A 19078-nucleotide genomic window follows, 5' to 3' on the forward strand; every position below is an offset into this window, starting at 1 on the left:
ATCTTGGTTATTTCAAAGTTCAACTTCTATAATTCAAAGATTTACCCTTTCAAAAATGCCAACATTTAGTTTCAATGCAGTTATTTTTATTATAATATTTTTAAAATAAACCGTTACTTATCCTATTGAAAAAAAATATTGGAAATAATCCTTCCATCCATTATAACCCACCCCCCTTTTTTTCCCAAAAGCAAGATCATTCTGTAATGCTGAATGTTAGAAAAAATCCTACTTTTTGCGGACTTTCTTTATTCCCAGCTCCTCCCCCCTCCCCCCACCAAAAAAAAAAACACCAGAAGATATTTTTAGCTCTGCTTGTTAGAGTTTTAAAAAAAGCAAGCAAAATCATTAAAAAAAAGGAGGGGGGATCATACAAAAAAAAAAAGGTTGTGTTTCAGTGCTTTTTATTCCACCTTGTCTAGATGCATTTTGTAGCAAAGGCGCCTTTTCTTTTTGTTCATATGTGAAACCATTTGAGCTTTCTTGAGGTAGCTGAGTAAGTCCCATGTCCCATATAAAATCTTATCTTTCGATGAAAATATTGCTGTGATTTGTGAGGTAGTAAAGTGTGTAAAGAAGAAATCCATCATCACAAAAGAGTATGGAATAGCACCTAACGCGCTCTCGACCTTTTTGAAAAATGAAGAAAAAATTTTGAAATCTAATGGAAATCACATAGGAGCTAGAGAACCAGACAATCCTGATGTAGATGAGTGTGTCTTGAAGTGGTTCAAAACAAGCGCAGGACAAAAACATCTCTCTCAGTGGAACACTTGTTCAGCAAAGCTGAAGATTTAGCTGTCACTTTAGGAAACAACATCTTCAAAGCAAGCTGTGGATGGTTAGACGGATTTAGAGAAAGAAATGGAATTTCCTTCAAGTTTGTGTGTGGTGAAAGTGCAAGTGTGAACCAAAATGCAGCAAAGGAGTGTAAAGAAAAAGTTGCTCAAATCATTGAGCATGCACAAGACAGGGACATCTTTAATGTCGACAAAGCTGGACTTTTTTTCAAATGTACCCCTGAAAAGACTTTGGCTTTTAAAGGTGAAAAATGTAGTGGTGGAAAACACAGTAAAGACTGAATAACCCTACTTGTGGGAACAAACATGGATGGCAGTGAGAAGTTACCATTACTGTTGATTGGAAAATCAAAAAATCCAAGATGTTTTAAGAATGTCAAAACTAAGCCTATAAAATACTGTTCAAATATGAAATCATGGATGACGGCGCATCTTTTTGAAGAAAGGCTGCTAGATTTCAATCACATGTACCAAAGAAAAAACAGAAAAATCATACTGTTCATAGATAACTGCTCGGCTCATAAATCAACATCGGCTATGGAAAATGTCAAGGTTGTTTTTTTCCCTCCAAACATGACCTCAGTGGTACAACCAATGGATCAAGGCATAATTGAAAACCTGAAGCATTTTTACAGAAGTCTAGTTGTTTAACACCTTACTGAATATTCCCAAAAGCTTTCCATCACCCTCCTCGATACATGGTCTAAAGTTAACCAAAAAACAATAGCAAATTCTTTCCAGAAGGCAGGATTTATCAGGATTCCCCCGGTTGCATGGGGAGATAGCATTGATTTTGATGATTATGTCAACATCGATGAAAGCATTGAGATCTTTGGAGAGCTATCTGGTGCAGGTATTTTATCCAAAGTTTTAAGCAATAAAAACATTGCATCAGAAGACGAAGAAGAGCTTGAAGACAAGGTAGAAGAACACAGGCTGATTCCGACTTCAAGTGAGGCAGTTTTTCATCTAGCGGAATATCGTCGTTATGTTGAAGGACAATTTAACGTCACTGAAGTTGTGTTTCGAGCAGATGTTCTTGAAGATTTTGTTAAAACAAATCAAGTAAGCTCTTTAAAGCAATCTGAAATTTCTCAATATTTTAAAAAGCTGCAGTTTCTTAATTTAAAATTAATAAACATATTTTACTTTTGCAATTTCTGTTACGATTGATAATTTTATGGCATAAAAATTAATTTTTTTAGATAACTCAAAGTTTTGCAGTGTCCCCTTGCACTTTGAATTATCCAAGTTTGTCTACAACATTCATCTTACATCTAGTTCACATGAAATCATTCTGCAGTATTGTGCTGTTATGCATCACAAATCTTAATCTTTGCATACAAATGGAACAAAGTGGTGCAAGCTTAAAAATTACCAAATTTTACTGGCTCCTGTGTGCAAGTACTCAATCCAAGGTAAGCAGTGAGGATCTCGGTACCAGCATCCTGTTGTGAATGGCATGCCCAAGTGGAGGGTCGGAATTGTAATTCCTGTAAGATTAGTAAAAAATATTATGAGTACTGCAGCAATAAAATAAAGTACTCCCATTTTTGAATAGACAACAGAAAACTTTAAGAACTCACAACATATTCAATGATATTGATATGATGTATAACATGTAATAATTTGTAATCCAGTTTCTTCAGTTTTGGAAACAATAAGATCAAAGCAATAACAAAAGTTTATCTACTATATATTAAAATCTGTTCGCGTCCGTCTGTCTGTCTGTCTGTCTGAAGATCTATCTTCTCGAGAACCGCTGCGAATTGAGAGTCAAACGAGATACTTATCAATTCGAAAATTTCCAAAGAAAACAATAAGACCAATCTCGTAATCGTGCGACTTTGATTAGCGGAGATATTAATTAAAACGTTAATTAACATAACGTTATTCAGAAATTTTTATTTCTTTCCTATTGCCATTTTGCATATGCGTGAGCAAGTAAAATTCTAATAATTGTTTTAAAAGAGATTTTTTTGGCTGCTGTTCAAATCTTAAAACAACGTTTCCATCTAGAATTTCATTTTAAATTAGTTTAAAATTGGTTGCCCTATTCGGACATAGCCTGTATTTTATCGTCTGTCCTTTTTTTATTTTTTACATTCAATGTTCTTAACTCTTTTCAGCATATGAAAGTTGTTTCTTTAGCTATGTTTATTGATTGTAGTGTAAGTTTATCATTCACAGGCCTCATATTTTGGTACACTTAGGATGTGCGACTAATTATGTTTATTTTGTTGGACTTTTTCCCGTCACATGGATGAGTTTTCGAATTGTAACAAGTCTCTTTTTCTTTCCTGTTTCTATTTTTAAAATACAGTTTATATCGTTAAAAGAACATGTTAAATTAAGATTGTTTGGATTTCTATGTGAAACAGAGTTGAACAAAAAAGATTGTTTTTAAGGATTTTAACTAAAGCTAAATTGGAATCTGATGACTTGGTATTAAATTAATGCTTATTAGTAGTTATTTAGTCTTGGTGCTTTAGTTTCACGTAATCAACCAAAAAGTATCTGTCATTCTATGTAAAAAGCTGATTGTAATTGTGCATAAATAGCTCAGGTATAGTCTATCAGATGTAATTTATTTTAACGTGAGCACAGATTATAGTTGATAATGCATGTATTTTCATCTTTTGTGCTAATTGAAAATACTCATAACTTGTATCATTGATAACTATGATTAACGCTAAAGAGATTTTTGCCAAAAAATATGCTCTACTGGTGTTTTGCAAACCTTGCATTACGTGTATTTACTTACTCCTTAGCGCTTTAGAAACTGATGTCAGAGTAATACAGAAACATCAATTGGACATCTCTTTCATTTTTTAAGTAGCCCGTGCAACGCCGGGCACGCAGCTAGTCAAAAAAATAAAAGCTGTAAAATGATTTCGCATAGAAACTATATTTTCTAAAATAGATCTAAATTCAAATATTTGGAAAAAGTAATCACTTTGATTATTTAACAGTTAATAATATTTATCGTTCAGCAAAGAAATTTAACTAACATTTTAAAGAAGAATAAAAAATATACAATTTCTTAGTAGATTTAACATTGTTCCTAGTACAGTTTGAAAATCAAATACTAAATAGATAAAAGATGCAGAAGTAGAAAAAGAATTAAAGCATTTTTAAATTTCATAGGATGACATATTTCAGAAAATTCAATGAATTTTAGCCATAATTTACAAAAATTTGACCTAGACTTTTTAATTTATTATTTTATACAATTGATTTCTTATTTCAAAGGCGACTGATAATTTGTTTACATTTGACATTCAAAGAGCAAATATTGACATACAAATCCGACTCACCCGAGACAGGTCCCATGCTGCGGAGAATAGACTTTGAGTTGTTAGTCAGCATTTTTAAATTCCAGGAATGTCTGAAACAGATCAAGAAAAATAATGCAATTCATACACTAAATAATGGATGTTGCATAAGAGAACCAGCCTACAAAAACTGGAAAGTTACTATTTGCTGGTTTGGAAACTTTTTCTGAAAATTGACAAGGGTGAAACAGAATAAAATATTAAAATTCTAATGAAGCTAGAAAAGGGGCTTTGATATGTTCTGGAATAATTCTATGATTTGAGTACATTTTGATCCCATAAGACAGTCAGAAAGAGGACTGCAAATTTACAGCACAAAATTGTGACTAAAGCCTTCTGTTTTTTTTTTTCTTTTTTTCTTAATAAAAAAATTGCAGTTTATTTCAGCAATGGATATGAATTTTCTAAATTTAACAGAGCACAGTTATAGCTTTATACATTTTTTAAAAACCATATAAAAAGCATTAAGTAAACAAATTTTTGAAAATCAGTTGATTGAGCATTCATGGATTCTTAAGTTTTTTCCCTTCTTAATTTGAAACTTTTGTCAATAATATTGTGTTACAAAGTGCTTTGGACCAGGAGGAAAATCACTGCCAAAAAAGTTATATTTCAAAACTAGCTCAATACATAAAAGTAAGACAAAACAACGTTAGAAGAAGCACAAATTTGTAAATTACAGCAGACACGTGTTTCGGCGTTACAGGGAATGCCTTTTTCAATGCAAAAAATAATGAGCTTATGGATGAAAAGACATCGGATGTCTTTTCATCCATAAGCTCATTATTTTTTGCATTGAAAAAGGCATTCTCTGTAACGCAGAAACACGTGTCTGCTGTAATTTACAAATTTATGCTTCTTCTAACGTTGTTTTGTCTTACTTTACTGTTCAGCACAAAGATATTTATTTATCTTAGCTCAATACATGCTTTTATTAAATATTCACTGCAAAAGCACATACAGTATGGGACCCTAAATCCGGAATGCTCAGGATGCTGACCTTCCCAGATATCAGAATTTTTTAGATTGTGGATTCTGACTCAAAAAATAGTAAAAAATCTCCGGTTGTGCCAGATTAACCATTTTTTTCCTGTTTTTGTTAATGTTCGCACTATTTTTTTTTCTTTTTGATCAATCTGAATAAAGGTATACTTTATTATGCTAAAACAAAAGTCGGAGATAACTTGCAACTGAGTATAATCGAGTGTTTTTTATTACTACGCAATGTGCCGATCGATACAATAAATAAATCACATCTTTACTGAAAATAGTTTTGTTCTTATGTTCAATAAGCTTTGTACTGCATATTTATAAGAAGAAAAAAAAAGAATTATTGTTAATCAAAAGTAGATATTAAAAGATTGCTGCAAAATCTCAGCAAAACGCTTACAGGGTGGCGACAGGAACTGTGAAAAAAGTTCCCTGACTTTTCCCTGATTTCCCTGATTAAGTTCACCAAATTTCCCTGATTTACATTACCAATGATAATGGTTTCCTTTCTGTGCTCTACTTGAAATCCATTGTATGTTTGTATAAAATGCGGTATTTTAAACGTTTTAAGTTGTGTAAAGTTGATGAACTAAAGATATATTTTTAAAAAATGCTGCGTTTTTAACAAAATTGTAAAAAAAAAAAACATATCAAATTAATTTTTTTGGAAAAAAAACTACAAAATAGTATATTAAATTTTTTTGCATTGAAAGATTATAGAAAATTTAAAAAAAGTACTTTACTTCTAGAAACCACTTAGCGTAATAATGTTAAGAAACTATTAAAATCACTCTTAAAAACATATGGATATTTATGGTAGAACGAAGAAGCAATTGAAATTATTTTGAACTAAATTTTCAAACAGTATAATAATTGTTGCAAGAATAACAAGTAATAGTGAAAGAATGGAAGTAATGTAGTTATTCTTATATAACTAATTGACATATTTATGCAAAACCGATGAAACCATTTGACATCCATTCATAGGGAGCTTTTCTCTAATCAAGAACATAGGTTTTAATGAATGAATACAGCATTTTAACAATAAAAAAATAAAGATATTTACTTAAGTACACAAGTTAACTCTATTTCAAATAATTTAAGTATGTAACGAAAAAATCTTAGATTGATTTTCTAAGAAACAACTTTGAAATGTAAGAAAAAAATATAGAAAAAAAAAGCAATTAGTCAAATTTAAAATATATAAAAGAAGAATATAACTCGGTTATAAAATAAAAGAATCATTTAAGTCTGAAGAAAAGAAAACCTTTATAATCTGCGGCGACAGCAAATAATATAGCGGCAAAAAACAAAGTTTTTTTGATTGAAAGTTCAATTTTAGCAATTAAATTAAAAACGCGAAGAAGTAACAGCTTTTAAACTTTTATCAGTATTAATTCAAAAGCCAAAGATTTCTTCTTGAAATCGTGATTACAGTACGCAATCACTTCGAGACAATGGAATAAAGGCAAAGGAGCAAAGGCATTAATGAAGGCTTCCTCTTTGCCTGTATGGTTGCTTATTTTACATCGCGTTGAAAGCGTGAAAGGAAATTTCAAGCTAGGTAAAATAAACAACCTAACAGACACAGAAGCAATCTTAGGAAGTTCATCCTGCGGTTAATAAGTAAGATTCAATATTTTGACGTTGAGGAAAAAAGATTTAAAATTATGCGGCAGTGTATAATCGCACCTCATTAATTTTACTTTTTTTTTTCTGAACAGATAATTGGCAGAAAATGCCTAGGGAATTTGGATACTTAATTTTGTAAAGCAAAAAAAAATTTTTTTCTTCATAAAATCAATTTTTCCTGATTTTTTGTTATTTTTTCGAAATTCCCTGATATTTCCCTGACTTTTCCCTGATTAATAAAGTTCCCCGACTTTTCCCTGATCTCCCTGATCTGTCGCCACCCTGGCTTATTTATGCATTATCATTATTTACTTGGCATCGAAAAACATTTTTAAAAAGCTGGACAGAAAGTAGTGTTTCCAACAAGTGCCAAACCGAAATAATTTTGAACTTTAAAACCAGATAGAAAATAAGAGGGGGGGGGGTTTATATTTTAATTTTCTTTAAAGCAAAAAAGGACTGGATTTCAAGTTTTTCGGATTTTGGGATTCAGAAATTGGGTTCTCATACTGTAATATCAGAGTCAATTTAAAGCAGATACTTGATTATAGATATCTCTCAAACAGGCTTATCACTAATAAGCTCAAATTACAAAAAGTGAAGAAATAAAAGTAAACAATAGTTACAATTAAAAATTACTGTTCTGTTAATACTATAATCATGAATTAATAAGAGCTGACAGTACACAAAAAAGTATTTCATTTTCACTATTTGTTATGAAAATAAACCCAGAATTTGGTACTCAAGATGTTTTTGTTATGAATGCTAATCAAAATTTATTGCTTACATTTAAGTCATAGCACATATGCAGAAATATTTAAAAAAAAAAAAAAACTGAAAACTTATTATGCATAAGTTCTGAAATTATTCCAGAAATTTTATAGCATAAAAAAGTGCAGGAACAGCATTAGTTCGGTTTTTTTTTTTTTTTTTTTTTTTTTTTTTGCAAGTGAAAATGCATTTCATTACATCCAGTTCTTTTGGTCAGAAATACTACTGATTTTAATGATAGATTCCTTTTTCCGTCACTTATTATTATTATTATTATTGCAAAAATTCTTCTTAATTAAGCATTTTATAATGCTAGATATCTTACATACACACAAAAAGAATAAACTAACTTTATGTTCTAGCTGATCACTCACTTGGCAAAAGGACTGTTTCTGGCACTGGGAAAACCACTTTGATACACACTGCTGTCAATATTTCCAGCATGCACGACCACATGTTGCTCTCGCTCTGTCACCAGCCTCCAAAACTCGTGCTGAAAAAATGACACAGATTAGCACATAAATTAATTTTTCAAAAAAATAAGAGAAAGAAGATAGGAAATTTACAAGTCGGATCAACAGCTTAACTTTTATATCCTGAGCAATCAAAGTCACCTTAACTTACTAGTGAAAAAAATGAAATTTCAGAACAATACATTTTTGGGATTATTGCTACCAAGGGGTCATTACGGTACAAAATACCTCCAGAAAAATGCAAACTAGAAAATTTCTAGGGGTACAGATTAACTCTGAGGTTGGTTGGAGTGACTAATTTATGGCACCAAACTCGACAGTTAATGCATTTGCCAAATTTTAAATATGTTAGATGTACCTAAAATAAGAACATATTTTTAAAACCAGCGATGAAATAAGAAATTACGAAAAAAGGATCGCAATTTTGGAGGATTAAGACAAAAAAACCAGGGTTGGCTTTCTGCCGGCAGAAACTAGTTTTTGCCGTGCCAGTGGCAGAAACTGGTTATAAGCGGTTAAAACCGGCAAAAACTTAAAATCGTCTTAAAAAAACTAAAGTAATTACTAATTGATATTTGTTTAGGTAAACAAAAAAATTTAACTTCATTTCAAAACTAAAAAATAAAATGTTATGCTATGCTCGTGCCCTTGATTTAGTTCAGAAAGGGAACTTTTCAATTGCTGATTCTCGTAATATTTGGATTAATCTAACAAAGGACGAAAATCCTAGGGTTCTTAGGATAGAGGAGTGACATACAAAATTAAACTAGCATTACTGTTTGTAATTTGCTCACAAATAAGCTTCATCTAAATTGCTTGGGATTGAAATTATCATGTGCTTCCAGAAGAAAGTGTCAAATTTTACTTGCCAATATTAATCTAGATTTTGTACCTAATATCACAGCTTTGCAATACAAATTGGCCCCACTTCTCGAAACTCATTTTTCCAGTCAAATTTTTACCACTACCCTAGTTACTACATGATGGACCAGTTAAAAAAGAAAAAAAATACAATTTGAATGTTTTATGAATATTGCTTGTTTTTCATATTAAATTGAGAAACTATTTAGATTTTTGGAACCACCTTTTCCATGAAGCAACTGAAGAGTTCAAACAATGTACCATTTGATTCTGAATTGTGATAATATTGTGAATTAAACTGTGCTTTGGTTAACAATTAATTATTTTTTCCATGCATTTTCTACTGTCTGTCAATAGTTTTTTTTTTTTTTTTTTTTCATTTTGAGAGTTTTTGCCAATTTCTGCCGAAAATGTGGCAGAAAGTGGTTGTCATGTCGGTTTTAACCGGTTTCTACCAGTGGTTTTAACCGCACCGGCAGAAACTTGCCAGCCCTGAAAAAAACAGATGGAAATTAGCTCAATTAATAAATACCCTAATCAGTGGTTGGAAAAACTACATTTTTTTTGTAGCGAACTACAACTACAACTACTTTATTACAAGTGTAGTTAACTACAACTACATTTACTTTTTCCAAAATGTAGCAACTACAAACTACTTTTGAAAAGTAGTCGCTACTTCGCTACTTTTTAGCTACTTAAAAAAAAAAAAAAATAAGAAAAAAGCATACACCGTTTGAGGATTGAGCGAAAAGATTCAAAAAATGATTTAGAATAATAAACTGAATCATTTGAACATGGAATATTACCAAGAATTATTTATTCTTTCCGTCGTTTGCTGAGCCAATTTGTCATTCCAAATATTTTTAACGATTTTTTTGAATATTCCCTGCAAGAAAGGATTTAAAAGTTGAAGGAATTCAACCTTAAAAATTGTAATCCTTTCCTGACTGAATATTTCATTCAAGAAATGCAGCTCGGTTACTTGAAAGTGTAAATAGATGCAGTCATGCCAAACAGTGTTTTTACTCAATAACACAGCTTTTTTAAAAATACAGTAAAATTTCAGTTCTCTATATTCTCTATGTTTAAATTCGGTAATAGGAAGTTAAGAAATGGGTTAAAACAGTTTGAGGGACGTTTTCAAATGTCTTAAAATGATTGGTATGCTCATAAAAAATCGTATAGATACCCTTTTCCACAATGCGAAATTTCAACCTACGCTAGGAGCCTTGGAACGCATCCCTCGCGTTGAAATTCGACAGTAATATACAGGTGACATTGATACCGTAAGCCTTTTGCTAAACGAGCAAATTTGCAAGAAACGAAAAATTTCCGTGATCATATATTTCTATAATACTGTAGTATCTGTTGTTAGCCGGCCAAAAAAAAAAAAAAGGGCAGTTCAATATCATTGTCTCCCATAACATCTACAGTTGCTTCCATATTAGGTGGATATTGGCAAAATAGTCTCATTGAAATCTAAAATGTTCATCCACGGGACATTCTCAGCTGCCAGAAAACACAAACGCAGCATGGGCACCCATATACAAAGTTTTTTTTTTCGGGGGGGGGGGGGGGGGCTCAGATATTTCTCTCATGATTTAGTTGGATATTTTCACATGAAAACCGATTTCATTACAGATTAGAATTATCAAAAAATTTGACATTTTTAATAACTTTTTCATTAATGGCTGGAGAAGAAATGCTTTTACATTTTTGCGAAGGAAAAGTACTAAAAGCAAGCGGTAATTTCTAAAGCAGGGGGGGGGGGAGCTTGAGCCACCACGTGCCTTCCATATGGGCGCCCATGAAACACGGTACTACATTGGCAGTTATCGCTTATTCTTTTCTTTCTAAGCCATGCTCTATTTAAGGTGAATATTGGGGAAATGTGAAAATTTCGATGCTAAACAAACTAATGGCGTCAAACAGATAGAACGTATGGCGTCAATCTGAGGTCAGTTCGTAATTCTCAGAGTCTTCCGAATCTGATTGGCTCAAATTTTACTCGCATAAAATTTGCACAAGTCAGATTCGTTTGAAACCTCGTTCATTTCTTCTTCTCTTTTTTTTTTTTTTGAAACTTTTTTTAAAAGTAGTTTTTAGAAATCGCTACAAACTACTTTTTTTTTGTATCGAACTACTCGCTACACTACTTTTTTTAAAAAGTAGTGCGCTACACTACAAACTACTAAAAAATGTAGCTACTACAGTAGCGTCGCTACTTGTAGCGCGCTACTTCCAACCACTGACCCTAATATAGATTCCATAAAACTAGGTAGCACTACAAGGCGTAAGTAAAAATAAATAGCACTAACGGTTGCTTTACATTAAAGATTGCAAAAGTTTAAAAAATGTTAAACAAACCAGCAAAAACTAAAGGCACTTACAATAATTCAACTATCATTTTCATTCAACAACATCATACAGCAAGAGTTCATACGTCAAATCCAACAATGACGTACTGACTGATATATTGGAGAAGTCCCATGAAAGAGTACAACAACATATGCTTAAAAGTAACTACCTAATTCTGTTACTATGTTATTTTATAGAGTGCCTGGCTTTTTTCTCTAAACAGTCTGCTGATTCAAGATCAAACACAATAGCTACGACGTTTGCATACACATGGAAAACCACTCTTTGGAAAAAACAAGACTGAACATTTTTTTAATGAAGCTGAATAATATAGTCTAATATACTAAGAATAGTGTTTTTTTTTTTTTTTCAAATGTACGCTAAAAATCTCATTAAGGCACTCACTTTCTCAATGCTGCAAAATTGATGGTCATTTGTAAAGGAGCACCTAAACAGTAGGTCATCATTATCTTATCTTCAACACAGATATATGATAACTGGCATTGATGATATTGAAACAACAATGAAAAAACAGATGTTCAAAAACATTGAATTTTTAAATGTACATTCACACAGAGTTAGCTTTGATAATGCTTAAAGGGAGAAGTGAGTTCACTGCCTGTATTTTGTAAATCACAACCAAGATTTTTAACTTGTCAAAGTCAATAATAATAACAACATTAGCACATTTTTAAACGTACCTCATTTTGAAATTAAGCAAGACAAAGATTCATAAAGTTTCCCCCTGCTGTTTGATAATATTTTTTTGATCTTTACGAATAATAAAGCTGAAAGTCTCTCTGTCTGGAGGATGTCCGGATCTCTGTGATGTGCATAGCGCCTAGACTGTTCAGCCGATTTTCATGAAATTTCGTACAAACTTAGTTTGTAGCATGGAGGTGTGCACCTCGAAGCGATTTTTCAAAAATTCGATTTTGTTCTTTTTATACTCCAATTTTAAGAACATTTTCCCAAGCAAAATTACCACAACGTGGAAAAGTAAATTACTAAATTATCATAATGTGGAACCGTAAGATGGGCAAGCATAGCAAATTGGCCAGAAATTCATGATCCATTATTCGTAAATATACAGGCGAACCAAATGACCTTTAATTTTCTACTACGGGCAAAGCCGTGCGGGTACCACTAGTAAATTATGAAACATCAAGATTTTGGAAGCATCAAAAAGTTGATTATTTTCCAACATTGTACGATAAAAACACCAATGTTTCAAAAACATTGATAATGTTGTTGAATCCCTGGGCTTTTAACCATTGATAGTCAGTGTCTAATATTTTACTTTCAAGGGAATTTTCTTCTTAGTTTTTAGGTGAATAGATTGAATTAGTACAAATACAAATGTGAAGACCAGCAACAGGCTCTTGGCACAGCTAGGCTGGTCTTAGTCAATTTATTAGTCCCCAATTAAGATCAATGACCCTTTTAAAGCTATCCACCCCCTTGCTCATTAATGCCTCTTTCGGTAAGCTGTTCCAAGTGCCCCCAACTCTACTAAAGTAGTAGTTTTTCCTTATTTCCAGGTTAGCCTGAGATTTGAATAGCTTAAAACAATGACCCTTTGTCCTGCTTTCTGTGCAAAAATTTAATCCATTAACATCATTTATTTTGGTAAATTTAAACAACTGGATCATGTAACAAATCTTACCCAGCTACTGGTTAAGAAAGATGTTTAACTTAAATGCACGGAAAATAACTCACCTCTACCTCTTCAGGTGCTGGTTCATTTTTGAACCAAATACTCATCATATTCCTCGCTATACGAAAAAAATTGCTTAGAGACATAGATCTGCCCTATGGGGAGAAAAAAACATGCCTAAAACAGAATCAAAGATGTACAGAAGAAAAAATGTATAAGCATTTTTAAGCTATAAAAGCAACTTGTGCTATAAATTAGGACTTCAGACGCTAATGCAGACTGTACGCAATAGAGGAAAAAATCTACAGTACTTTTTTCCCCCATAACTTTGTTAATTTTTTTTTATTTATTTATTTATTTTGGTGAATTAATCCTTTTGAGACAGATGTGGTTTGCAAGGACCAGGTGAAAACATTATTTCAGAGCAGTATGTGGCAATGCCATTTAATTTTAGTATAAGAATAGGTGAACTACACATGGAATTTTCCATAGATTGCCTTATTAGTACTTTTGTTTACTACTAGATCGGGCCATATATCTGTTACAATGACTTTGGAATATTGACCTCCATTTCTTTCCAAATGCATTTTTGCAGCAGAATAAATCCTGGGGTCATGGCAATACGTAAAGTAAAATACAAGCTAATATTTTAACAACAACTCATTTAAATTTGCACTTGCAAACATATTAGATGATATCAAATACCGTTATTTCTGTTTCTACCATGTGGGGGATAGATATTCTATGGATTTAGATGTTTTATTCATTTTGTTAAAGTTTGGATATTCAGATGAATCTTTCAAATAGCAATGGAAATGTCATTTGACAGAAGAATACACAATTCATAAATGAGTTATTTTATGGTGAGATAGTGATGTTAGTTATCCTACACTGCCTACCTTTCTAATTATTTCATATTTTTGAACATTTTTATTGTTATTTATTTTATTTATTTATTTATATTTTAATGAAACGTTTTTTATCAACAATTGTTTTGACACATATAATGCATAGGTTTGAAAAAAAAATCTGATTGTTGGCCTTTTTCCTTTATACCTATATTTTAAGATAGGTTGCAATTTGTTAAGATATAATATAGAGTGCAGTGTTTTTAAGGAGTATATAATGATGAAGCTTTAAAATTAATGCTAACAGGTAACTGTTTGTTCTCATGATGTAACAATAATTTTAACAATTGAACAGCAAATGTTACTTTACACAAATTCGTTTCCCAGAGTTAGTCTAACAATGTTCAAATCTCTCATTCTATCTGAAATAAACTCTCCTAGTGTGCTCTCAATACATTTCATGAGTATAAGTACTAACTCAAAAAGGGACAAAGTTATTTTAAATTCTGAAAGTGACATTTTATTTTAAATACTTGGCCATTCATCATGCTAAAAAAAAATATCTTGACTGAAGTTACAACCTTTCTTTTCATACATTTTCAAAGGAGCAGTACTTTAATACAATGTCATGAGAATAAAACATGAGTAGTTTCATGAAAAACTTCATCATATTATGTACTTCTTTTATTTACTATTGCATTTGTCTGTCATGAAAGGAACGAGTTATTCATCAACGCATCACAGAAAATCAAACTCTAACTCTTTGTATGGTATTCTGCCCTGGGCAGATAAACAGTAGTATCTACAAAGTTTAAGTTTTTCATTTTTGTATTTTTGTCATCTATTTTGCTTTACTGTATAAACATGCTTATTTAGTTTCTGCTAAAAATAATGCATGAAAAGAACATTAAACTCCTTCATTTTACTAGTGTTTGCATGGAATCAAAAACATGTTTCTTCAAATATCTCTAAAATTCCGTTTTTCAGATACTGCTGTTTAAAGTAATATTGTGCTATACAACCCAAAAGCAGAATACTTTGTGATGTTCTGCAATGCAAAATCATTTGCCCAAAATTGTTTTGCAAGTGCTTCTAGCATTGTACACGTAGAAACGTTATAAAATTAGTAGATCATGAAAACTATAAAATCCCCAAAACTTGAACAGGCCATAAAACCAAAGTCGTGTAAGGTTCTACAAATGCATAGAAAAAATAAGCTTGTAAAGTTTTAATAAAATCCTATTCTTGGTGTCAAACTACGTATTTTTTTTTTATTTAGTTTTTTTTTTTGTTAATTTTACGTAGTATGTATGAGCAATAAAAGTAATGTTAATGAATAAATGAATTACTAAGATAATATATTAAACAAGTTGAATTATGGCAGCATATAATAAATACCTCAAAACCTTTTAAATAATAGAAACATATTCAGGATGCAAAAAGATTGAAATCTCAAGTCAGACAATTTTCGGGGAGACACATATTTCAATCTTGGCATATTTCTGAAACATACGTTTGTGGCAAATATTGTGACAGATGAAGATAGACTAGAGAAAAATAGGGAAAAGGGAACCAAAAATGCAAGAAAAATCAGAATCTTTTCAGATTTACAAGAAATATAGGATCGCTATGAGGTCTGTAAAAGTGAAACAAGGAGGAAAACTTTACAAAACAAACATAAAAAACTAAAATTCTGGGAAAAGCCAGAAAAATCTTATTCTGTATTGCGATTAAGGGCATAAAGCAGGTGCAGGCAATCATATATGATTTTCTGCAAAAATCTGTAGAATTTCTGCAAATATCTTAATGTTGCACAAATTTTGCAGATTTCTTTAAGTCAAAGCAAATCTAAAGTTTCTGCAAATGACGCATAACATTCCAACATTTAGCGCGAGCTTTCTGCCTAATAAGAGTAATTTGTGAGACTTACAGATTTCCTTCTAATTTGAAGATATTTGCAGAATTATATCTTTAGTTGGAAAATATTTGTAGAAAATCTGCAGTTTCTGCAGAAATTCAACATAAATCTGCAGTTTATGCAGAAATTCTACAGATTTTCTTAGAATTTCTGCAGAAAATTTGTCTGAGTTTTCCTCTCTCATTTGAACAGTATTGTTCTGCAGCCGAGGCATCTGTTCTGCGATGTAAGTCGCAAATTTAGTAGTATTCTGCTTTGGGGCAATACAATTGCAGTTGCTGCCCAACGTACTGATAAAATATACTGCAAAATCCCTTAATATTCTCAAACAAATAAAGTAAACCTCAAAATTTTCCAGACAGTTGTAATATACCAGGATTTTTTTTATAAACCTGATCTTTAATTTAGACAAATTTAATTGATTTCGACTCAAAAGTGATATAATACAAGTCTCAAAAAACATCTTAAAAATGAAACCTTGGTCACGCAGTCATTGGTCTCTTCGTCATCAGGTTCTTCTCTTTCTGGATCCTTGGGCTCGTTCCTCATCTTTAACTTCTTCTCGTGATCTGCCAAGACTTCCTCCTCCAATTTCTGTTTCTCCTCCATTGGAAGGACATCATACGAAACCAAATATTTACAGTATGCATCATACAGCTTTGTTACTCGATCTTGGGCCTATAAAGTTCAGGAAAATGGATGACTTAAAAATTAATACCACCATCCTTGAACAGTGACTATAAAATCAGAATTGCATTGCAGTTAAAATAGATTTTGTTCACTTAGGCTACATTTGCATAGATTTACCCGTCGACCACAGTCGATTGATCATATGACAGCTAATGACGTCAGTTGTTATTAACCGGTTATTCATAAACAAATGCTTCATCAAACATTTTTAATAACGCGCAGGCAAAAATATTTATTATTGGTCAAAAATGTTGCATGGTTCAATCAACCAATCAACCAGTTCAAATTGCTCTCAACCGATGAGGCTATTAGAAAAACATCGACAACAATCAGTTAACCGGTAGCTCTATTGGAACACCCCTGGTTAATCACCAGTTAACCAAGGTCGACGGGCAGTGTTATGTGAATGTAATCTTAGGTAACCACAGGAAAATTAAAAATGCATAAACAAATAAATATATTTTTAAATCGCCTTATATTAATAATTTTGAGAAGAATTTATTCTTGCTCTTTTCTCTTAGCAACAATCAACACTGAAACAACTTAATACTTGCTCATTGGTCAGAAATTTATAAAATAACGAAAAATCTAAACTTTGCTGACATTCCAGTCAAGTATCGTAATGCAATCATGAATTCCTTGATAAATGAGATACAGGAATTTCAAACTATAGTAATTACTGCAACATATTTCATTTGCTTCAAGTTGTTTGGAAATCTTATATAGAGAAACTTATAAAATTATTCAATTTGCATGTAAAAATACATCATCTTTAGGGTTTGAAAAAAATTGAGAAATATCTCAAGTATTTTAAAAAATTTAAAGAATCTAAGAAATTTTGACAACCTTTCAGTAAAACTGTTGTAATGTTATAATACAATGTTGAGTTTTCATACAATTTACTCAAAAGTAAAGAAAAAATATAAAAAGTCCATAATTATGCAGAAATAACATACCATAAAAACTAATGAAAAACAATAACAGCCCCCTATTTTTAGAAAACTAAGGTTGAAAATCAGAAAAGACGACTACTGATTTTAATATGGTTCCAACCAATAACTTCAAGCACATTCATGCTTCTGATGCCATTAGGGAAATTTTTGCTAAATACAAAATATATATTTAAAAAATAGAAACACCTGTACTTAAGTGTGTTACAAAACAAAAGATGTTGAACTTTACAGAAACCAATATATTTAGCTTTTACTTTTGTGGTACATTAATCTAATATGACTTAACCATGAAAATTACTTAGCTGAACCACTTATTGTGTGGAATCACAAAACATTTAAAAACAGCTCGATCCAAAGCTGCATACATAGGTGACTGAACCCCCCCCCCCCCCTCCCCCAACATGATCTGTAGGCAAATGTATTACAATTGTATTATTGTTTATATAAAATTGTAGTATTGTTTATATAAAGAGATAATATATTTCTTTATTATTGTTTGGCAATACTAAGTACTTTTTGAAGTTTTACAATGCCGATCATTATCATCTAGTTCGTTGGAATAAAGTTTCACTAATAATACAGGGTGTCCGAAAAGTCCTTGACACATTTAAAAAATTCATAGAAAACCAACAAATTGTCCTATGAATTTGCGATTTGCACCATAATACTTCCCAGGTTCAAGAGTTTTTATGACATTGAAAAAAAATGAAAAGGTGAAAAAAAAAAGAAAAAAGGCATTTCGCAGTCAGGGTATCAGTACATGCTATGCTTGTAATTCTTCGTTTAGTAATTTCTATTCCTTTTTGCGATTAAACGATTTAAAGGATTTAAAAGTTACTTTTAAATCATTTTTGTTGACATGGGAAAACTTCTACTCTACTGTTTCTTCATCTCTACTGTATTTATAGTTCACAGTTTACTCTGCTAAGTAGAAACATAACCTTAATTTGTTATTTAAAGGTTATGTAAAATTTATCAGGTTATGTAAAATTTATCAAAATGCCCTCCCCCCTGATGGTGGTATTCCTGTACAAGCTGAGTATGCCCAGGACCATTCTGCGTCAGTAAGCATATCAGTATAATTGCTAAATCTACAATGCTATTAATATTTATTTAATTTGAAAAAATCAAAATGAATCAGTATAACTTTAGCAAATACATTTGTTAAAAATGAGCATTATTTAAAGCTAAACCATTTTGAAAATGTTACACATTGATGTCCAGTTTTCACTCTAGAAAAGTACATTTTGGTTGTTAAAAAAAAAAAAAGATATTCAGCAATTTCTAAAGCGAAGGTCATTCAAATATCAAGTTATGAATCTGCAATCTTCCATGCTGGAATAAGCATTCTAATGGTCTGTAGGTCAAGATTTTAGGAACTACTCCCATAAATTGTGCCAAGTGGAAAACACTGTTGATGAAACAACTGGAGTAACTCACCGTCTTGGGAACATGCAAGGCATCAGCAACCCTCTGCCATTTCTTTTTCTCTATCACTTGCTGAAGGCCTCCTAACTGTTGTACAATGTGGTAAAACCTTGAGATGTCAAGTTCTATACCACCAATCTAAATGAATAGAAAGTATGCAATTATTCATAGAGAGACAATCAGAGGTTCTTTAGTGTGAAGTTCAGAAAGATTGCCTGGGGAAAAGGGGAAACACAAAAAGGTGCTTAGATTGAAATATTTCTTTCATAATTAAAATTATATAAGGTATGAAGTGCACCTATAACAGATTTACACCAGAAGAGGATAACGTCTTTGAAAAATAGAATGAAGAACTACAAAGAGA

General features: G+C 31.6%; 1 protein-coding gene across 1 annotated transcript in view; it reads right to left on the reverse strand.

The window, feature by feature from the left end:
- The window catches only part of LOC129228404 (uncharacterized), a 61348-nt gene that overhangs the window by 18014 nt on the left and 24256 nt on the right, over nucleotides 1-19078 (reverse strand). Inside the window, exons 8-13 of the mRNA XM_054863083.1 lie at nucleotides 18727-18852; nucleotides 16121-16321; nucleotides 12940-13032; nucleotides 7903-8021; nucleotides 4118-4188; nucleotides 2179-2293 (exon numbers count right to left, since the gene is read on the reverse strand). Coding sequence (XP_054719058.1) covers nucleotides 2179-2293; nucleotides 4118-4188; nucleotides 7903-8021; nucleotides 12940-13032; nucleotides 16121-16321; nucleotides 18727-18852 — 725 coding nt within the window. The remainder of the gene's footprint in view (nucleotides 1-2178; nucleotides 2294-4117; nucleotides 4189-7902; nucleotides 8022-12939; nucleotides 13033-16120; nucleotides 16322-18726; nucleotides 18853-19078) is intronic.

This window comes from Uloborus diversus, chromosome 8 (genome assembly GCF_026930045.1).
Source record: "Uloborus diversus isolate 005 chromosome 8, Udiv.v.3.1, whole genome shotgun sequence".
Taxonomy (NCBI): Eukaryota; Metazoa; Arthropoda; class Arachnida; order Araneae; family Uloboridae; genus Uloborus; species Uloborus diversus.